The sequence below is a fragment of the Zerene cesonia genome, chromosome 22, assembly GCF_012273895.1.
Source record: "Zerene cesonia ecotype Mississippi chromosome 22, Zerene_cesonia_1.1, whole genome shotgun sequence".
NCBI classification, from domain to species: domain Eukaryota; kingdom Metazoa; phylum Arthropoda; class Insecta; order Lepidoptera; family Pieridae; genus Zerene; species Zerene cesonia.
In genome coordinates, this window is record NC_052123.1 from 759450 (window position 1) to 783030 (window position 23581).

Genomic DNA, 23581 nt, shown 5'->3' on the forward strand with positions numbered 1-23581 from the left:
TGTCGTCATCTGTGTGACTTTTGTGTTACGTGTTACTCTGCATGTCTGTTTGCTTGATTCTCTTCGTTCTGTTATCGCTCCGGTTATATAAATGTCTTCATTAAGGCCTTTTAGAGTGTGTTTGTCATTATATGTGCATGGAAGAATATTCATTATAACAATAATATTAATGCTTATATTAAGATGTACATTCGAGGAAAAATGCGGGTGACCACGCTGGTGATTTTTGCGGACTGAATTTTTTAAACATGTTTTCATACAATCCAATGACCGCGCAAAAACGGCAGCGTGGCAAACCTTATTTCTCTTGTGTACTGTAATGTTATTAGTAAAAAACCGCTGTAGTGATGCATTTAACAGCTATGTATTCATAAGCGATGGTGGAAAGCTGGCGTAGGATATATTAATATTGCAGTATAAATAAAGCGTATTGCCATTCCAAATTCGTTCACATCGACTATTCCATAACGGTGATAATTTAAAAATTCGAATTTGGAATGACAGTTAGGCGTACCGATCATGACATGGTATTGGAATACAACGAGTGCGAGAGGGACGGAGCTCTACGAAGACGTACGTTGCGTCCCTGTCTCACGGAGTTGAATTGTATGCAAACGTATTGCAATAGCATATCAGAGTACACCCATTGAACACTGAATAAGCGATACATACCAAATATTGTAGGGTTAAAATTGCTCCATCACATTAGTATCAGCTTTGTAGGCGCCAAATCCACGGGCTAGTGTATGTATGGTATATTGTGAGCTCAATCGAGATTAGTATTTATTGACAATAGTAAATAAATACTAATTTACAATATCCAATGAACGACAGGTGCGTAATGTCTCGACGGTACACTGTGTTTTTTCATGATCAATGTCAATAATTTTTTTTTTCTATACAAATATTATAAACAAATAGTTTGTGAGTTGTAGTTTCTTTGTAGGAAGTAGTGAGAATCTATTTACCCGATTGAGTAAATTCTTTCACCTATATTGATAATAATAATTAATATCAGCCACATTGTCCCAAAGTGAAATAGACATTTTCGATAGTGTTTATTCTGTCAATATAAACTGTCCTAATTTATCCTAATGTGGAGATACCGTCTACACTAAATTAACTCTTGAATCTCTTGTATACGACTTTCGAATTAATCTGGACATATACCAATTTCCCTCAAAGCGGCGCAAATTATAGCTATATGGCTTGCAATAGCAATGAAAAGCAATACTAAGCTTCAATAGAAGAAAACGTTGTAATTAAGGCGCGTTACGGTTGAATTTTGCGTGTTGCTTATCGCTTAGTTGAAGCAAGAAAATCTATGAAATGTGATACGTTCACACGTTACTAGCTAATGGTTTTAAAGATATAAAGAAGTAGTCTAGATATTGTGAAGAAATAGTCAGAAGCATATGTTTTTTGTGATCAGTTTCCTGTTTTTTTAAACGGATGTTAATCGGGTCTTCGGTTGTTAAATCCGCTTCCTTTTCCTCGCCCTTCCCAATCCATTCCTTTTTCCCTGCCCTCAATATTTTCCTTATCCCTTACCCCTTCGAGAGGGCAACGCATTCGCGGAGTGCCTCCTCGAATGTTCGTGGGCGCTCGTGATCTCTTACCATCAGGCGAACTATCAGCTTAGTTGTCTGTCTGTTTGTATCTTCTTCACGCATAAACCACTAAATCGATTTGAATAAAATTTGACACAAAGATAGTTTGAGAGAAAGGCCCTAGGATATTTTTATGACGTATATTTTAAACCCCACGGAAACGGAAACTATGCTAGTAAAACCTCGGGACTGTGTATATTTTCCTTAAAATTCGCGATCGAAGTCGCGTGCAGGTAGCTAGCTAATCTATAAATCCAAAACATAGTTAAAAGCACCTTGCATTTACTAATCTCGGCAGAGTTTTCCTTATCGTTGTATCCTTATTGTCCAATCTAATTAAACCTATGCCTCCTACCGATTCTATCTTCTGCGAAAACAGCACGATTATGGTAATAGGAAGTCCGGGTGTATTTGGTAAATTAGAATTTGTTTACCCCTTGGTTTATTTACCCGATGTAAACTGTTAAGTGCTGATAAGAAAAACACCATTGTGTAGATAATGGATAAAAGATATCTATGTAAAAATATTTTAACAAAAAACAGAACCGCATTGAAATTCTAACAACTAGACCAAATGTAAATAGGGCCACATGATAGGCACCAGTTTTCGGATAAAAAGAATCATTAAAATCGGTTAACTAACACAAAAAAATAAATAAACAACACTGTCGCAGTCGAACCTCAACCTTTTTTAAACTCGGTTGAGAAGAAACATGTGTGCTTAAAAACAACACTTTTCCTCCTAAATATACCTGACATGCTAATTTCAGAATTTCTCTGGTAGTCTAATAGATAACATTCACATTTAATAGTATTAATACTCCCAAACATAGTATGAATACTCCCAAACACCTGTTAAGTGTAGCACTAATTATATCTTAGCATTCCTTACCAATTAACTTCTTTTAACGCACCAACTAACGATCTTAAACTACCAAACTACCCGCATATTTCTTTACCGACACTTGCACAACTACCCTCAAATCGTAACATGACGCGTAAACAAAACCGCCAACCCTACCTACCTACCGGTTGATAGCTGATCGATTCATCCGAAACACAATACCGGCTCCTCCCCCCCCCACACACCCCCCACGTTTGTACGAACGTCGGCACCTCACAAAGGAGTATCAATCCATCGTCTGGCGTCGCACCATCAATTTGTGACCGCAATCTACCGTCTTGCGAGGAATTCCTTGATGTGTGCGCAAATTGACGGTTTCGGATGATATTTAAATGGATGGGCATTCGGACGTTCATTTATTGTACGATATTATATCGTATGTGTTTGAGGATAGACTTGTTATTATTAAAAACATTGTACGACTAATGATCAATGGTACCCCTTATCGAGTTTGTTAATTTATTAACACGCTTTTATTTGCTTCACCCATATGTTTGTCCTTTAGACTCGATTTTGACGTAAAGCCGAAATATTTAATTCAAACTATCGAAGATAATACGACATTAGTATCAGTTTATCTAATTATCCTGCTTAGGATTGCCAGGATTAAATAATTTCCTTACGTAAACTCTCCATAAGAGAAAGTAAAAGAATTTAGTTGATTCAATCATTCAATCGTGTGTTTTTTCAAAACATATAACGGCTTCCTAATGCAACAAGGTTCCTATTCAATGTGAATGACAAATAATTTTAAAATAGACAGCGGACAGACATTTTATGTGGCTAGAATGACAAAATGGCGCGTTTCCGAAACACTGCGCAATTTATTATTTACCTCCACGTTCTAGACTCACAGATGTGCCAGCGTACGAATAACTAGACTAGAGATGTCTATTACCTAGATACGAAATGGCACTTCAATAAATATTCAACGCTGTGTATAGGTAGCTACTACGTCGCGTCGCAGAAAATTGGTGAAATACGATTTCTTACACCACGTGTTGGCAAGATTCTCATCCATTCACCACCGATACGATAGTGCTGGCCGACACCTACTTATCCTTAATAGGGTTGCCGCACCCATGTCTTTTATTATCTATAGTCTATACTAATACATATTACACAGAGGAAAGATTTTAGTGTGTGTTTGTTTGAAATGAATTGAATTGGTTTCGAAACTACTACAACTATTTGAAAAATTTATATCACCGGCACATAGCTAAATTATTTCTAAGTTACAACAAAATAAAATATAAGCCTTGTTATATTTTATTTTGTTTTCGTCCCTCTCAATTTTTATAAGTTATTGGCTTTTATTGCTAGTATAGTCAAAAAAAAATAATAAAAAAGATGATATGTTACTTACTGTAAGAAAATTAATAGGGCTGCTGCAAAAAATATTATTCTAGTCTTATGCAATAGCACACAGATCGTGAACCTATACAGTAGGTCACACAAACACAGCAATACCACTATTTATATTTTGTGGGAATTGAATGTTCTATTCGAAGATTATTGAACGTTTGATACATTTAGCTTAGATGTTAGCTAAACATCTCATATTGGGTAAAAAGATGTCATGTTAAAGACGTTTTTCGAACACGTTATAAAAGTTTCCATACATTTTTGTATTTCAGAGGGCTTTTATAAATCTATCAGCCCTACGTCAGACGATTTCCCGTTCTTTTCATATTTCCAATCCATCGAACTAATAGAGTCCGCAAAAAATTGTTTCGAAATGCTGATTATTAAATATTTTAATAAAAAACATATCATATGTTACACAAATTTTGGACTTTTACAAACATTTCAATATTATGCTTTAATAAAACACCTAATAAAGCTATCCATATACTCCTAAAACCTAATCTTCATCAAAGTTAGCTAAGCATTAGGCAGCCCTAAATTTAGTATCGCTACAAAACGCCAGGAGCGTATTTCGAACTGACTCCTGTTATCGAATTCCATCTGACTGTGAGATGTTTTCTATTTCACTCTGGATTTTTATTTATTTGCTCGCCTCTTTCCGCCGTTGCGCTTTAGGTAGTGTACTGAAAAAAGCTAGGTATATATATATCATACGGTATAAATCGTGTTTTATCGTTTGACGGTATATACTCGTATATGACAGTATTTTATGATTTCTTAAAGGAACACAATTGATATTACTTTTAGCAACTGAATCGGATGGAATGGAATGTTTAAAAGAACACTTTTCCTAATTTTTATAAAAGCAAATAAAATTGTAAGTACTTTGTACAAACACAATTATAAAGAACGAGCGCTCACGCAGAAAACCGACGTGGGGAAAATATAGCTGTAATATGTCTTTCGGTAGCAAGGCGTTTATATTCATGGGACCATACTTATATTCAAAATTGAACAAAAAGCTAAATATCTATCCTATGACTAAGTTCCGCTGTAAAAAAATTTGTTACAAATTGGCTATTTAATCTAGACTACTTAGAAACTGAAAACCTCGTTACAATAATTTCTTGATTAAAATATAAACTCAAACATTAACTTACTATTAATATGAATATAATCACTCATACAAACACATACACACACACTCACACACACATACACACATACACTCACACTCAATACTCAAAATGGCATGTAATAATTAAATATTTACTTTTTTGAGATACTATGAAGGTGATAGGACGATGATACGATGAAAGAGATTGAGCCTCACAACACAGGGGATCCTAGTGTGGGGTTCAATGAAATATATATATATATATATATCTATATCATGTGAAACTTTTTGAAACAAATAAAGAAATTTTTATTTTTTTATTTTATTTTTGATGTATACAAAAGAAAATTATTGATTTGCTGAGATTGAAAACTATGAACATTTTTGTGTCTACCTACATATTTCATTTTATCAAAATATAACCCTCCTTCACCCTTTTACAAGTATAATAAAAAATCCCCAAATTGACAACCCTAAATCTCGAATCACACCATTGCGCCCGAGGCGTTCCCGAAACATTCGACTCTTGTTATCGGATTCCTTACCGTGCAATTTCTTCTATTTTGAGTGAGATGTCTATACGTACGTTTCAACAAGTTATTCTACTATTTACAGTTTTCGAAGACACTCAACCGCAAGGGCAGACACATTCATAGCCTTTTAAAATTTATGAACCTAATAAATTAGTTGGTATATTCTATGAATGTGTTTGTTACATGCGACAAACATTAAAAAAAAGAAAAAAATATATATATGTTAAAGATCAACTAAAATTTTTCACTTGCTCGTATACAGAGTATACGTAAGGAAATTATTTGATCTCAGTATCCTACTCAGGCAATAAGACAAACTTAAGAAATGATTGTATTGTTACCGATCCTTGAGAAGTGTCCTAAGCTTGAATTAAATCTGTCCGTTTGAAGTGAGTCATATTCGAGTCTTCTGGAATCGGTTACATGCAATCATACAGGTGAATTTAATGACTCGTAAACACTATAGCAACTCTTAAAATATACCTTTAACAAACCCGTAGCCTAACCTACCAGATAACTTAATATATTGGTTAATTATTGATAAAAAATAAAATTTCCGCCACACCAAACAAAGATCATTACAAACATATAGCCCTACATCGCTACAAAATATAATTCTAATATCTCCGTGTCGACAACCCTAATCTCGGAAACGCCTCCAGCGCTCCCCGAAATATTGACTCCTGCTATCAGATTCCATACGACAAGATGTCTTCCATTTGAGCTGAATTTTATTTATTGGCAAAGCTATTGGGCCAAGTGTGGTGTGTTTGGTTTATGATATGTGTTCCGTTTTGAGTATGCGTTATTCATGCATAAATGATACTATGATAATATGACATTTTACCTCATCCTTCTTGATTCTTCATTCATAAACTTCTAATTTTTTACTAGGGCTGTTTGAAGATGGTTTTTTTTTACAAATATTTAAACTCTGAAATTCGCCCGACTAACTAACTAAGCTAACATGGGACAACGAGTGAAATAAAAAGATTTTCAATCTTCTTGTAATAGTCATATCTGTAAAAAACCTTCCACAGTCCATCTTGTAACTACAACAGCAGTTAATCAAGATGTCACAAAAAGGGTTTCAGGCATCAATGAAAAAGTCTAGTCATTACGCCTCTAACTTGAGGAAGGATAATTTTATGGTCAGCTAGGCTCAATTTCAATGTATTTTCGTTACGTCAATTGTGATGATGATACTTGATGACGCGACTTTGCTCGCGTAGACAAAGGAAAGGTTATTTCTTTTGATTCGATGGTGTTTGGTTTCTACACATGAAGATCGATCATTTTTTATGAATGCAACTATTAACCATTGATATCCTACTAATATATTAAAAGTCCGAGTACTTTATAACTTAACTCTACTTTGGTGAATATTATGAAGAGAAAATGTTATTCATTCTATAGATTTAGATGAAATCTGTAGATAGAGCGTATAGTTGTTATTTTTTATGATTAATAAATACGAAAGCTTACAATTTATTACGAGTAACGCATTGTATGTGTAGCATATTTTATACTTGACCCTGTTATGTGATAACTCGTACGACGTATACGCGACAGATATTAGAATGCTAATGAAATTAAGCCGACTCATACAATACTGAGGAAATTTACTTTCTCTATGAATTATGATCATTTCGCGTTCATATTTTGTGGGTTTGTTACGCACAAAATAAGATAATTATTAAAACAGTTTTTTACACGCTTTTTATTAGCTTCACCTGTATGTTTGTTTGTAACCGACTTCTTTGGGCGCGATTTTGACCCACTTTTAACGGCCAGATTTCGTTCAAGCTTTGTAGATTTATTGAGGACCGATGACAATACACTAATTTGATAAAATTATTCCATTTTTCAATTTGCAAAATATGATTTTTGTTAAGGCGTGTTTTATAGTTTTTTTAAACTATTATTATTCAAATTCCAAATTCATGCATTTAAATCAATATAGTATTTATTTTATGAACCTACTATCTGCGCCCCGCGGCTTCACCCGCGTAAATCCGTATCGCGTAGGAATATTGTGATAAAAAGTTGCCTATATGTTATTCCAGTTGTCCAGCTATCTACGTACCAAATTTCATTGCAATCGGATCAGTAGTATTTGCGTGAAAGAGCAACAAAACACACATCCTTACAAACTTTCGTATTTATAATATTAGTAAGATTAGTAGGATATAGTAGTAAGTAGAATTCCTACGAAAACGCAATAAAAAACATTCCAATTCACATGCCTATTACCTACCTACTTACTACAGCGAGCCAAAAGGTATCCAAACAAAACCTTCCCTCTTACATTTACGCGCTAAACCACGTCGAATAATCAAGACAATAAATAACTTCCGTTGAATAATAATGCTCCAGACTGAGACGTGGCTATGAAGAACGGCCTCCGAGGTGATATCTATCGCTGAGCAATATCGTAAATATTAGTTAAGCTTCAGCTTCATATCAGTTCTCATTTGTAACGCTCCTACCGACAGTAAAATGCGTTGTAACTCGCACAGTGCCACCAAATTATCACTACATTGTATAAAACAAAGTCGCTTTATATATCGTCGCTATAGGGACAGAGTTATGTCCATATGTACGCTTAAATCTTTAAAACTACGCAACGAATTTTGATGGGATTTTTTTTTTGATAGATATAGTGATTCAAGAGCAAGGTTTATGTGTATAATAACATGGTATAAAACTACTCCGAATTAACGCGTGCGAAGCCGCGGGCAAAAGCTAGTTTCTGATATTAGGGGTCTCGTCACCGTAGCTTCAGTGTAACCTTTAATATCATATTTAACCTTTAGAATGATACTTTGGGCATCATTTATAATAGCTTTCGGTAGAATTAACAATTAAAATTCAGGCATCACATTAACATCATAAATGTGAATTTTGTTTGTTTGGATGTCCATCAATCACGCTGAAACTACTTGAGACACGGATTTTGATGAAATTTGGTATACAAACAGTGTAGGTGAGCTGACTTGGGAGATAGGAAACTTTTTATCTCAATTAAATGCTCCCTTGGGATAATACAGGAATCTTGATATCCAGACGAAGCCGGGACGAGCGCCTAGTATCACATAAAATAAGCTATATTTCGTATATAAAATAAAAACAAAACTCAGCGTACAATACGATACGTAAGTAATAGACCATTCTTTATCTTTTATGTGAGCACTTTGAAAAACTTTTGGCGTGCTCTATTGCAGTTAGAATATATTATTAACAGTCCACTTATGGATAAGTTTACTTTATGTTATAAGTTACATAATATATCGTCCTAACATTTTTATTACCCAACTGCGTAAAGAGGGTGATGTTTCTCGTGTATACTGTTGGCACGCTTTGTACAACTAAACTCTAAGCGTTTCGATTTTGTATTATTTGTTGTGTTGAGTGCATCGTTTGATTTATGAGAATGTATTTAAGTTCAGATTAAACATTTTAAATAAGCTTCTTTGTAAAGGAATTACATGAGAAAAAAATAAAATCAAGCAACTCCAACATAACGCTATATTATTCTTATATAATCTTATTAATATTATCAAGTAAACGTTTGTATTTTTATATGTACCTAGGTTTGTAATGATTTCATACAAGAGCTACTGGTTCGATTTAAAAATTCGCTATTAGAACGCTGCATATTCACTATGTGATATACGTACCACGGGCGAAGCCGGGCGAAGAGCTAGTTTTAATATATATTGTGACTTTTACACTTGTCGAATCTATCTTTCATTTATGGCGCAGAGTGTGCAAAAGTTACAAATTATAGACTCAAAAGCATGTCCATTGAAATGTTTTATATAGTCTAGTCTATATATATAAAATTCTCGTGTCACAGTTTTCGTTGCCATACTCCTCCGAAACGGCTTGAGCGATTTTGATGAAATTTTTTGTGCTTATCCGGTATCTATGAGAATCGGCCAACATCTATTTTTCATACCCCTAAATGATCAGAGTAAGGCAGAACAGCGTTTGCCGGGTGCAGCTAGTAGTATATAATATAACATATAAAACTTCAAACATACATTATGTATATACGACACATAAAACGCTATAACAATTTATGCCCAACACAAATTCTTTGAGGCCATTCTGCATCCATTTTATTATCCGCTGGCACGTTCCCCACCACTACCCCCTCCCCCCTGGACCAGTTCCAAGGATAACAGCAATATGTTGTGCGAGGATTTAGGATTTTAGCGTTCATCCATGGCTAAGATTCGGCACGATCTTACGAGATTCCAACGCATGTAATACACGTATGTATGTGATGAATTCTCAATGTTTTATTCGTATAAAAGATAACTAACTTTTCGCGTCGGTTTCACCCGTGGTACTTAAATAGCCTATGTCACTCAGTGTAATTGCATCTCTCTAATGGTGAAAGAATTTTATATATATATATTTGTCAATATATAAATTTGTCAATCGATATCTTAGTCAATATTATAGTAATACTAGCTGACCTGGCATACTGCTGTCTGTTCTGCCTTACTTTTTTATCATTTAGGGGTATGAAAAATAGATGATGAGCTATTTTCACCGATCTGATATATGCACACAAAATTTCACGAGAATTGCTCAAGCCGTTTCCGAGAGCTATGGTAACTAATATAGAGATGAGAAAGTTAGTTTTTCTTTTGTACTTTTTCTGCGCAGAAACGTCGGCAAGGGTCTCAATGAAATGTGATTATAGTATAGGTCTACATATCGAATATTGTATTTGAATATAGATCAGTAGCCTATAAACGACCATAGATCATCTTTAGTACATATAGTATATACATAGGTCAGTAAAGTTGTGTTATAAGATACACAATATCAGTACGCGAACGAATGAATAACAACTTTTAAAATTCGTAAAAAAACATTCAATAAAGCATACAATATGTATGCAATAACCACCGAATGAACCACCAAAAAAGAAACTACTAAATAAAACACGTTTTATATCCGTCACAACATAAAAATACATACAATATTAAAGTGATACAGTATCGTACGAATCCTCGAGATGAAATCAAACATATCGCATCTCGGGTGCCCACTTGTTCGCTCGAAACGTATCGGTTGAGGTAAACCCAATATGGTCTAGACTCTAGGGTCTAGTACATTCTGTAGTATTCTAGAACTTTCCACCGTATCACGCATTAGTATTAAATATATTTTGTTGGCAATCAATACTTATTCTTTGTTTCTACTTGTATAAATGTCTCTACTAGGATGCATTTTAATTTTTTATATCTCGTGGAAACCCGAGTGAAGTCCGACTTCAGCAGCTAATAAAAGCTGCATACAATTGCTATCCCATACAATAACGGGAGTCAGGTCACGGGGTAGGGACTAGCGAGAGTGCAATTTCCTCACCCCCTCCCCCAATATACCCTGCCCCCTCGCTTCACCTCCATTTCCCTTCGTGCACTTCCGTTATGAGACATCTAGAGCTTAGCTATGGAGAATTTTTATACAATCCGATGCGATATCGCGACAATATAATATTTAGAAGAGAAGAGATTGTGTTTGATGTTTTTGGTTTGCGAATAGATTTCTAAAAACTCTCCAACGGTTTTTTTTTTCAGTTTTGCTAGAAAGAAAGAATAAGAGTTTTCCCAGCGAGCGGCTAGTGGATTAAAACAAACATAATGATTAAATCTTATTATATATATAGTTGTAATCTAGAGCAATACTATAAAGAAAAAATTCATATTATATCAAAAGGATAGAAATAAATACCCAGCCCAGAAACATATGTAAAAAAAGCTGTAATAGTCGTAATTGTGAATCCAATAATATCAACAAGAAACGAAATAAGAGGAATAATTAAATATCTAAATAGCTTGAATTAATATAGAGATGGTTATGTGTATTGTATGTTACATTTTGTGCGTATCTATATCTATAATTACACTCAATTATTTGCACAATTTTATACAAAAAAACGTATGTATACTCATGCTATATTGAGATCATAATTAATACATTTAATATCAGTCATATTTTTGATTTGGAATTTAATTGATTACTGTTACCGTTTCATCAACACTTATCGTTGCCAATAACGATGCGATATCGACGACGTTGTGTCGTATCGTACGATGTAAAAGCGCCCGCTGTGGATTTTAATACGTTTTATATGAGAGGGAAACAATATCCAATGAGTGAACGCAACTATTCAGAAAGTAAGAAGTATTTTTTAATCTCCACGTGTTTTTCTTAAGAATAATATTAAAACGTTTTTTGCATACTAATTTTATCTTGCCGCTAAAATATGCGATAAACGTGCGTGACGAAGAATCAAAAAGTTCAACGACATGTGGCATCTACCAACCAGTGCTTGGCCAACGCGGCCAAGATTTAGCGGATTATAGCCTGAACCCTCACAGGAGGCCCGTGTCCCAGCAGTGGGAACGTACGGGCTGGTAATGACGATTGCCCATTCTACCTCTTCGAAGATACTCCATTGTTATTGGAAAAAAAATACCAGTAATCCCTTCAACTTTACAAATGCTTTAGCATTTGTTCGATTCGGATGTGAATAAATCGCGCTTTAAACCCGGCACCATACAGTTATTCCCTATTCCGAAGGCGTCAATAGGAACAATTGTATCGAGTTTGCGAAGCGACAGATATAAATTTCGGCAATATTTTCCGCGGGACCAAAAAGCTTGAATAAGCGACGTCGTTTGTAACCATACTGGACCTAGTGAAATATCGAATGCAGTACCTGCTCTTCCATAGGTTTTTTTTTCTAGCCAAACAAAATCCTACTAATATTATAAATGCGAAAGTTTGTAAGGATGTGTGTGTGTTTGTTGCTCTTCCACGCAAAAAACTACTGAACCGATTGCATTAAAATTTGGTACGTAGACAGCTGGACAACCGGAACAACATATGGGCAACCTTTTGTCCCGATATTTCTACGAGATACGGACTTACGCGGGTGAAACCGCGGGGCGCAGCTAGTGTTAGATAAGCGAGATAGATCCAAGGAAATGCATGGAGCAGAAAATTTTTCCATCCCTTAAAGAAGTCACAGAGTGGAAGACGTAAACCCTAACAAATACTACAACCTTAGAAACCCCATCTTAGTATACCCAACCCAGGAAAAACAGTAGGACGGTACCTACTAGTCCCCACTTCTTTACTATTCGTTGCTATTCCCTGCTTCATTATTATTAACAATAGACTAAGCTTCAAATTGTCAAAACTGGATCAAATTTAAAACGGGACCACAAAAATACAATGGAATTTATAACCTCCTCCTTCATTTGACGTCGGTTCAGAAAAACTGTAACCTTGTAAGGCTACTTATTAAATTCATCGATCTAACTCATACATATGACCTGATACACTTCCCTTTCATCCCATCCACGATCTAGTTAACTACGCAAATTGTGACGTCACACGCTCACTCCGAACCCCATTATACCAACATAACTTTTAATTAGACCCGTGCAAAAGTGTAAGTATTTCATTATTTTCACATTCTACGCGGATGGCAATTAGGTGGCTGTGAAATCTCAATTTTTACAAAGTATTTGTTTAAATACACGTTTACTTTATTTACTATATTTGTCATTGAAAGAGGAAATCTTCAAAATAATACCTATTGTATATTAATTACCCCTTCGAATTGTCCGAACTCGGAAGGCATCATCTTTGAAATAAAAAATGAATCATCGCAATCCATTCACTCAGTCCAAAGTTTTGAAGATAAAACAGACGTAAAAATGCAGTCGAATCAAGACCCTCTTTCTATTTTTGAATTCAGTTCAAAAGCTTTTTTTTTAGCTTTAAATATTCAAATAACAATGCAATCATGTAAGAAATCTAAATGTTTATATTATTACGTAATTCTAATTAAGTATATACAGACATAAATTGATCCAGGATCAACAAAGTATCGATGAAAAACAATCATCATTATAAATGCGAAAGTTTGTAAGGATGTGTGTGTGTGTGTGTTTGTTGCTCTTTCACGCAAAAACTACTAAACAGATTGCAATGAAATTTGGTACGTAGATAGCTGGACAACTGGAATAACATACAGGCAACTTTTTATCCCGATATTCCTACGGGATACGGACTTAGGCGGGTGAAACCGCGGGGCGCTACTAGTAACCAATATATCCAACGTATTCAAGTCGCTCACATCAATTCATACGCAATTAATCATTGTCCAATCGCTATCGGCTCCACGCTCATAGGTATTGCCGGCTTGATTTATATGCAGAATCTGTGCAAATATATGCAAAGTGCTGGAACATTCGAGATTTTTCCATTCCGAACGCGCAGCGCCATTAGACATTTCTAAAGGGCCAATCGCGAGGCGCGAAATGTGATGGCCGGACAGAATTAATTCCAGATGGAACGGGGTAATGCTAATTTTCTGAGAATTTGAACACACACGGTTCAGTTTTTTGTGTATTTTATTCGTCCCATCTGCCAGTGATTAGTCTCTATGGGGATTGGATAAAATTCATTCCGGATAACTAATATCAGGTAGGTCAGAGCCTTACGTCTGAGAGGCTTGAGGGAGGCTCGAACTTTGATTCATATCGATAAAGAGGTTGGATCCGTAAAACATGCATCCGTCTCATATCTATAAAGGGACAATGACCATCACGTTTTTATATTGCAAAGATTTTTAGAGTGAAGATTTATTATCCGATTAGGCGCTTTAATCTAAAAGGGTTGAAGAGTCTATCCCTATGCCCTTGCCACGTAAAAGCGTCTTGTGAAATAAACATAAAAAGGCCTCTATCAATAGTAGACCTATCGAAAAGTATCTCTTGCCAATTCATCTCCAACCTTATTTATATCCGTAAAAGATTCAATATCCATTGTTAACTTCACGTCAAAATAACCGAAATCTAGGCATAAATGTTGTATTAGACCGCTTTAAATAAGTCCAAATTAAACAAAACAATGGAGCCGTTCGCCACATTACACTTCATGACTGTCAACTATTATGAGCGATTTACAAAAGGGAAGCTTTTAAGCGTTCTTTCTTATTTTGCAGCCGCAGCGCCCGGTCCATTGTCGAGTTCACAAAGTAGAATTGATTCTTTTAAAAGATTTATTATTACTATTTTTATTTTACATCCCATACTTTCATTCTTATGACCTCGACGCTGAATTAGTTGTTCTTTTCTGATGGAATGTCTTTGTGATAATTTGTCTATAGGTGCAGCAGGTTTACGTCTGTTGCAATTAATATGTGAAATTGCTATGTCGAATGTGATGAGTCCGTAATGAGTAGGTTGTGGTGCGCTTGTATTAAACTTATCGGTTAACATGCAAGCTACAAATATAAAAAAAATTGCATGCATTTCGTTATAGGCACCTTTCACTCGTTATTCAACTGATTTTATTTTATTGTCTATATAGACATTTTGCTGGAAAGTGTGACGGAGTGAAAAGTTTTCAAAACAGGATTTAATATGCAGAAAAATAAATATAGGTGTACATTGCATCATATCTTGCCAGTATTAACAATGTGTAGTAAGAAAGTTGCCAATGTATCATGCTGTATAAAAAATTTTCTATGAAAAATTTAAGCAAAACAATAAACACAAACTGTGCATCTCATTTACACTCAAACAATATTTCTTATGAAAGAATAAGATAGATGGAGGGATGTTAACTTCTTCTCTTCTCTTCGATCTCTTTTACACTGCGTATAACGTGGAATACGTTATCCGATGGTGAATTAATTACACTCAATACGATAATTATTATTGATCATTACATTTTGTTACTGACTTACTCATTTTTATTCCATACAGAAGACTGATTATAGTAAAAGTGTTGATAAGAGTTCTTCAACTAAATAAAATAACATGAAAAATTGCTATGTTTAAAAATCGAATTAAATTTAAAATTGTTAATAACTGGCAAGACTGAGGGCTTCGTTTCTTATTCAATAAGGACACTTACAGGTGTAGTCCCAACTGTCTTGGTCATTTTTGAACACGTTCAATCTTTCAGGCTGAAAAACAAAAGATAAAGTTATTCAATTAATAACAACGCATTAAAGACCATGAGATTTTTATATTTGTGTGTCCCTGTGTGCGTGTGTGTGTGTGTGTGCGTGTGTGTGCGTGTATGTGCGTGTGCGTGTGCGTGTGCGTGTGTGTGTGTGTGTGTGTGTGTGTGTGGTTGTGTGTTAAAAGATCGCGGTATCAAGTAAAATTTTTTTGAAACAGGATCTAAAGTAAATAATCTAAAAAAAATTATATGGCTAGTTAAATCAAATTTATAGTATTTTTATATTTGTACTATATATGTATCATATAAAGCTGGTTAATGAAGAAGAGTTTGTTTGTATGAATGTCTTAATATCCAGTGGACCGATTTGAAAAATTCATCAATCCACTTGTAAGAATATGGTATAGATATATCCATAAGTTCTATAGGCTGTACCACTAGTCTAGAACAATCCATGATAACGAATGGGTTCAAAAAAAATGAAACTTCACCTCTACTACATTTAAAAAATCCTCGTTCAACACTGAAACTATACGACACTCGCAAAGAAAACCAATTCAACGGCAACCTTCCGCGATCGTCAGTGTTTTAAAACTCCATTATTCTATTCGCTCAACAAAAGACTCCGCCCGAGACGCATTAAGCGCACCGATGAAAAGAAATCTCCCGCGTTTGAGTGACGTAATTGTAGCTAAATATCGAATTATATAACCGTAACTATCAGTTCTTCTAACGAGAGTCTAACTTCAGCTGTGAATGAAATTGTTTAATTCATTCAGAGACGATTTATTTTCTTTATCGGTTGTAACTGCGTCACACACATCACACGAACATCCGCCGTATAAAATATTACACAATGATACACAAATATCACTCGTAAAATGACAGCAGCAGTGGTGGCTTAGTGGTGAGGTTCTCGGACTTCAAAATCGAGACCTTGCCGAGCGTGCAGGAAATAAATTGATTTTACAATTTATCTGCACATGTAGGATAACATCACCACTGTTCGAAACGGCAATGGAAAACATCGTGAGGAAACCGGCATGTCTGAGAGCCAAAAATTCGACGGCATGTGACATCTGCCAACCCTCACCTGGCCAGCGTGGTGGATTATGGCCTGAACCCTCAAAGGAGGCCTGTGTCCCAGCAGTGGATACATATATAGGCTGATGATGATGAAATTAACAAGACTAATAATCATAAGAGCACACTTTTAAAATGGTTGCTTAATACGCTAGATACTCTACGAAATACATATTAATCAAGGATTGGAAAAATCAACCCTAAAACGATGAATAAGTCAAATACTAATTTACACCCGGTAAAGTGAAGTGTACGAAATAAGAAAACGATTCTAAAAACATACTCAATAACAAATATATAACTTAGATATTTGTTTGGGTTCTGACGATGAATATTTAAAGAACGACTCGTACTTTTGAAAAACTTTTCGGTACAAAATCTATTTAACAAATTGGGATGTAGGGTCAGTGAGAAATGGATCCGTTTTTCTTTGGAATTTATTTTATAATATATTACATGCTAGCTGACTCGAGAAACGGTGTTCCGCCTCACTTATAATTTAGTGATATGAAAAATAGACTATCTAACTGATTCTCAGAACGGGTGTCAAATGTACATAAAAATTTCATAAAAATCGGTCCAGCCGCTACGTAGGAGTTAGGTAACCAACATAAGTAGTAGTTGTAGACCCAAACCAAATAAATAACATACGGCGCCATTTTAATTAAATTCCTAGGCTCTCAATCAAACGACTGATCACGTTGGCTGCCATACAAGTATACAATATTTATTCCACTGTATCGTACCCCCGATCCACGCTCAGGTAAGCTAACCTGCACTATTATGTGTCCGCTCGCGTACCGAGTTGACAAGAGAACGACAATTAATCAAGTATCTTAATCAATTAAAAACCGCCACGTCACCGCGCACAATGCGTCGCCCTCCCAACAATGGCGCATTCGTATTGTTCAATTTTATCAACAACATTGGGACGTGGGACGAGAGCGAAACGGGACTGTTAGTAGAGAGAAAAAAAAAACAACAAAAACATTTAACAAACAAAAAAAGATGTGTCATCAAAACAAGGTTATTAATCATCGTTACCGCTACGGGTATTCGGAAAATTCTTATTTTTTTAGAAATTCTTCATTACAGATAGGTAGGTCAATTTAATTATGTTAATACGTAAGGATGTAATACCTATATGTACAATAATTAATAAAAACTAACGAGGTTTATCTATTCTATCTTTTAACATCTGTTTCTTTCTCAATATTTATACCATCATAAACTATCTTTTTTTTACCATTTTCATCAAATTTGATCTACTGTTTAAAACACAGTAAGTGTTGATTTCGAATGTATATATCTACATAGTTCTAAAAAAAGTTTCATTGATAAAACTATGAAAAGAAAAACAAAGTGCTTTAATTAAATTACATAGAGACAAATGACAATTTTTATTGAAACAATTCACAATGGGATACAGCTATCCATATTCTGTTGATTTTTTGTAAAACATTTTATAATACCTTCCAACGATTTTATAAAAGCTAAAAATGTATTTTTCCATTTTTCCACAGTTGAAATGATATTTTTGACGCCAATAACTCGTCAGTTGGAATTTTATATTTTTCATTCATATTTATAAGGTGCCATATTTCAATTGAACAAATAAAATAATTAAGTATGGAAAAACAAAATAAAAGACTATTATTTTTCCCTGCCACAACTTTAAGAGTATGCGACAGAAACCGTAGGCGGAAACCTATATTAAATCATAAATTTATTTCTTACATAGCTTTTTGAAGGGACTTGAATAAACAATGAAAAGACAAGCAGCTATTAAAAAGTACCTATTAAAGTTATTATGGTCGATATCCTAACATCTTAGTCTAAAGACGCTCACGCGCATACCACTGCACGCGTCGCGATCAAACAAACACGCGTTCGACAAATTCGCTTCTTGCTACGAAACCAGCTATGTGTAGCATTGCGATACGTGGAGGGTACACCTCGATACATATAGCAGAAGACCCTTCGCCTATTATAATAATAGAGATAAGTAGCGACCCTTATAATACTCAGTTGTTTATTTATCATCCCTCTTACGTGCAACTCGCGCGGGCGACAAAAACGTCTCGCACCGCGGGTGCGCTGACAATGGAGTTATACTCAAACGGCCCGCGGGTCGTGACCCGGGGCCCGCGGGCCGGGTTAATAACGCGAAAACGCAGGCTTTATGGCGTGTTGCTGTTTTGGATTTTCTGTTTTCATTATATTGCGGCCATTTGATTAATGTGTTACGTTTGTTTTGTTATTATTACCTACTTATATTATAAATGCGAAAGTTTGTAAGGATGTGTGTGTGTGTGAGTTTGTTACTTTTTCACGCCAAAACTATTGAACCGATTGCAATGAAATTTGGTACGTAGACAGCTGGACAACTGGAATAACATATAGGCAACTTTTTATCCCGATTTTCCTACGTTATATGTTAAGCTGTACCTATCTAGTACCTATGTTTTTATGTATGTATATACATGATTGGCCTCGAATTTCAATACTTACTACTTACTTATTAGTGAATGTTCCACAAAAATCGACTCAGTCAATAAAATTATATCGACAGAAATATCATGCCAAGACAGTTGACAAATATACATATTTTAGTTTTGCTCCAAAGACTTGTTCCACTTTTACGTTGGGTAAAACATGAAAGAACTACGTACGGCCTACTCTTATTTCGATGGGTACCCTTTGCGGGTCACGTAATGGGTCACACATTGAAATGCATTACATTGTGTATTATGTATGTATTGATACCCTACATGGGTCTCATGTAAATATTTATGAGGTCCGAGGAATCATAGAACAGCTAAATATAAGTATATGTATACAATATACATATTTACACGCAGTGGGTCGTCTCGTAAATATTATGAAGTGTTCCCTCGCAGTGTCGCTACGTATTTACGTTACGTATTGTTCACGCATCATGATACGGGTTATTTGAATGTGAGCATTGAAACAATGTATCCTGGGTTCAATTCTCACAAACACACATGCTCACAAAATAAAACTCAAACTGGCAGAGTGAAGTTAACAGAGTTTGGTTAGAGGGTTGATCATCACCTAATTGTCCGCAAAATAAATCGATCAGCGAGATAGACGTATCATCAGCCCTATATGTGATCCCACAAGGGGTCACGCACCGGACATCACTAATATAATACAAAACCCTAACTTAAATTAGTTATTACTTGTTACTCATAGAGTCGGAATGATTATAGGCGCCTATAATGCGTGTGTGTCAATGGATACGATTGTGTGTGTGTGTGTTTGTGACGTCATCTTTATGTATACTAGAGTATAAGGCTTTTTGAAAAATAACGCGTACCTACTTATCGCAGATCAGAGCGTTAATCTGATGCCGCGTTATGACGCCGAATCGTGCTGCAACTACGCGGTAATATATTGTCAATTGTCAAACAGAGCGATAGGGCTCTGAAGCGCACGCTAGTGTGGGTTGTTGGCATGAAGGATTCTATCTGTTGAAGCCACCAGCGCGCTGCATTACAACGTAATTCGGCGTCATAGCGCGGCGTCAGGTTAGCGCTCTGACGCGCGTTAAGTACGCGTTCCGTTCGACGAAGCCGTTAGACATTTGAATAAGAGTTATATAAAAATACAAAACCGCCCCACTCACCTTGGCATATTCGATCTTGAGCGTACAGCATCCCGAGTAGATGTCGCACCCGTGGAGCGCCTCCTTCGCGCGCGTCGCCGACTCGACACTCTCAAATTTGTGACAGGTTGGTTAAGGAAAATTCTTTTATGTACACATATACATACACACACATTAAAAACAATTAAAATAAAGTACATACAAGAGGTTTCTTAAAAAAATTATAAAATTTTTTTTAAATACTAAACATTGCTACAAAATTTATTACACGTATACGTAATGCAAATTTATATTTTATTTCCGCCCGCGTTGTCAAAGGAAATTCCTATAGGATGTAGATATTGATAGATGTTTCATCGAGATAGAGATCTAAAACTCTAGACCCATCAAGAATCGTACCATAAAGGACTTCGTTGCAATGTGAAAGAAAGACAAACAGAAAAACATACAAACAATCATTCACATTTATAAAATTGATTATTAACATTTTAAACAGAAACAGTTCATTTATCTTGTAATATCTATAGCTACTTTAACCAATTTAGAAAATTTATTTACCAGTTGGTATTTTTTTGCATTAGCCATGTACATACTATATACTATGTATATTTCTTGCATGTTTATGCAAATTATATCAAAGCGCAAGAGAAAATATAAATAAATAAACTACAACCGGAATGGAACGATTTGTAACTCCAAATAGTATTTCAAATCGATTCACTAACGTAATCATAAAACACGTGTTGTATTATAGCGTATGAAAATATATATTTAATATTGTACATAACGTTATCGCAAACACAGCAAATAACCCTTGGGCTGGTTGCGTTTCACTATATTGAATAATATATTTAATCTAATAAGTTTCAGTTCTCAATAAAATCACGACAGAATTAGGATCACTAATCTGAACTACGTAGGTACGAATACCAAAAACACACACACATTCAAAACCCCGATTACAAGTTAGTATTCTTAAACATCGTAATATCAAAAGTCAACACGATACACACGTAACATCACTAGTGACTAGACCGAAACGATTCACTAGCAATCAATCAGTATCCGCTCAAACAAACGGAGAAGAAAAAAAAAACACTGCCAGTTCTGTACGTCGGCGATTACACGAAACAAATATTATTATGTTTATTTATATTTCCAACGCAAATGTTCAGTATTAACGCGCCTGTCCATCAATACAGTGCGGAACAGAACGATTTGTAAGTTCCGAAAATCGATTTATCATCGCTCGATTGGAAACAAACACGTGCGTTAACATCGAATCGAGTATGAAATCGATAAACAAATCGATTGATGCGATTACGGCGCGCGATCCGCAACGATTGAGTCGAAGACGGTAGATAAATAAATACGAGATTCTACGTCAATTACATTTAGGTATGTAGTTTCATTGGTTGGCGTTTTGTTATTTAATTTTTATATGTCTTGATTTTGGTATTAAAAGAAAAGAAAGCATACAATTATATAATTATAGATAGAAAATGCATTCTAAAATTCTTCTCTATAATGATTTATTACCCAATTTTTTTCTCAAACTAACCAAAATAACCTAACAAAACTACCCAGTACAGTGCTAAATAACAAATCTAAACAATATAACCACCTGCTTACACCCAACAAAGTCATTTCCGTCCGAGACGCCGCTCGCAACGCACGTCCCGGTCGCAAACGAAAAACATTACAAAAAAAAAAATTGCCATTAATCAAGCACGTGCGTTCATTCACATCGAATTCCTCATTATCTCCAAAAAAAAAACATCCATCACGCGGCCGTTTGAAATCCGTTGATTTATTTATACATAAAATTTTTATAACTGCGTCTTCTTTCAGCGCTCACACGATGAATCATTCGCTATTTTCGTAGCAGTTAAAATGACATTCATCTTGATAATCTCGGGAGCGGATAATTTGTAAAATACTAATGGTTTAACACGTGTTACGTTGGATTTTCAAGCGAGCCGTATTGATTATGTGATATTGCAGGGAATTTTGCATTTTAGAAAACCGCTGGACATATAATGATGGCGTTTAGCATGGATGCAGTGTGAAATCAGGGGGTGGGATATTGGCTTCTAGTTGGAGGAACATACAAAAGAAAACGTGAAACTATTAAGGAATCCATGCTCATATTTTATAAATGTGAAAGTGTGTACTCCCATATAAATCAATAAACTATCTCCTTCCGCCTACGGTGATTTTTTTTGTTCCACATTTACTAGTTCCATCGAAATCCATGAACCTATCGATGCGCGAAAAGACAAGAGACACGTCAGTTCCTTCACATTTATTATATTAGCTCTTATTACGCCGAATCGTATATAAAAAGATTTAACAAACTAGAATTAAGAGCACTTCCTTATCGAAATTCACAAAATTGAATCGTTACAATATCTCCCGTGAATAGCGTCGACATTTTTATTGCGGACGATAAAAATCAAACGATCCGTCACAATAAACGGAAATAAACTTTAAAACTATACTCGTTAGGTTGGAAATGCTATTTATTTATATTTAACGATTGCGCTCGTAAATGTGTTGTTAAAACAAATGAGCGGAGTGGTGGTACGGGTGCGTTGCTAGTGCAGGCGTCAATATTGAAGATTTATCTCAACCATACAGAGCTTTAACCACCTTCTTTGTACAGTGGTTAAAGCTTGAGCGCAGAACCGGGAGGTTCTGGGTTCGATTCTCGGTGGGACTCCCAAAAGAAAATGTCTTGGTCTAGCAAAGACACAGAAGGTTGATCACGTACCTACTTGTCTATAAAGAAAATCGATCAGTGAAACAGATGTATATCATCCGCCCCAGTAGGGCACGGGGGCACAGGACTTCACATATACAGAAGACCAGAACGCTGTTTCGCGGTTTAGAAACGAAATAAGCAGTAGCTAACATTATGATAATCGACATAGTCTATCTGGATTGGAAATCATATAGTATCAAATCATATTCATATAGAAACTGAGTTATTTTTGTGCAGAAGGTAAACAAAAAACAAGGTAACATTGAGATAACAATTGAATTGAATTTCAGCAGAAGTTGAAATAAACATGGAACATTCGAGCTGGACACGGATTCGGCAATTCTCAACAAATACATATTGTTTAAATTCAATAAACTCAACTACTACACTTAATTTTTTTTTATTTTTATAGCATTGAAATGTTTTATAAATTAGAAATTTTGAAAGAATAGAAAAAATTTGATCACGAGGCAGAAAATTTCTAATTCAAAATTTCTAATTTATAAAGCATTTCAATGCTATAAAAATAAAAAAAATTAAATTTAACAAAGGCCGCGTTCCAT

General features: G+C 35.2%; 1 protein-coding gene across 5 annotated transcripts in view; it reads right to left on the minus strand.

Moving 5' to 3' along the window:
• LOC119835988 (heterogeneous nuclear ribonucleoprotein L) overlaps positions 1 to 23581 on the minus strand; it is a 254148-nt gene that overhangs the window by 20860 nt on the left and 209707 nt on the right. For all 5 annotated transcript variants that reach the window (XM_038361136.1, XM_038361134.1, XM_038361133.1 and 2 more), the window contains 2 exons: positions 20276 to 20372; positions 15493 to 15544 (listed from right to left, as the gene is read on the minus strand). In XM_038361136.1, the coding sequence (XP_038217064.1) occupies positions 15493 to 15544; positions 20276 to 20372 (149 nt within the window). The remainder of the gene's footprint in view (positions 1 to 15492; positions 15545 to 20275; positions 20373 to 23581) is intronic.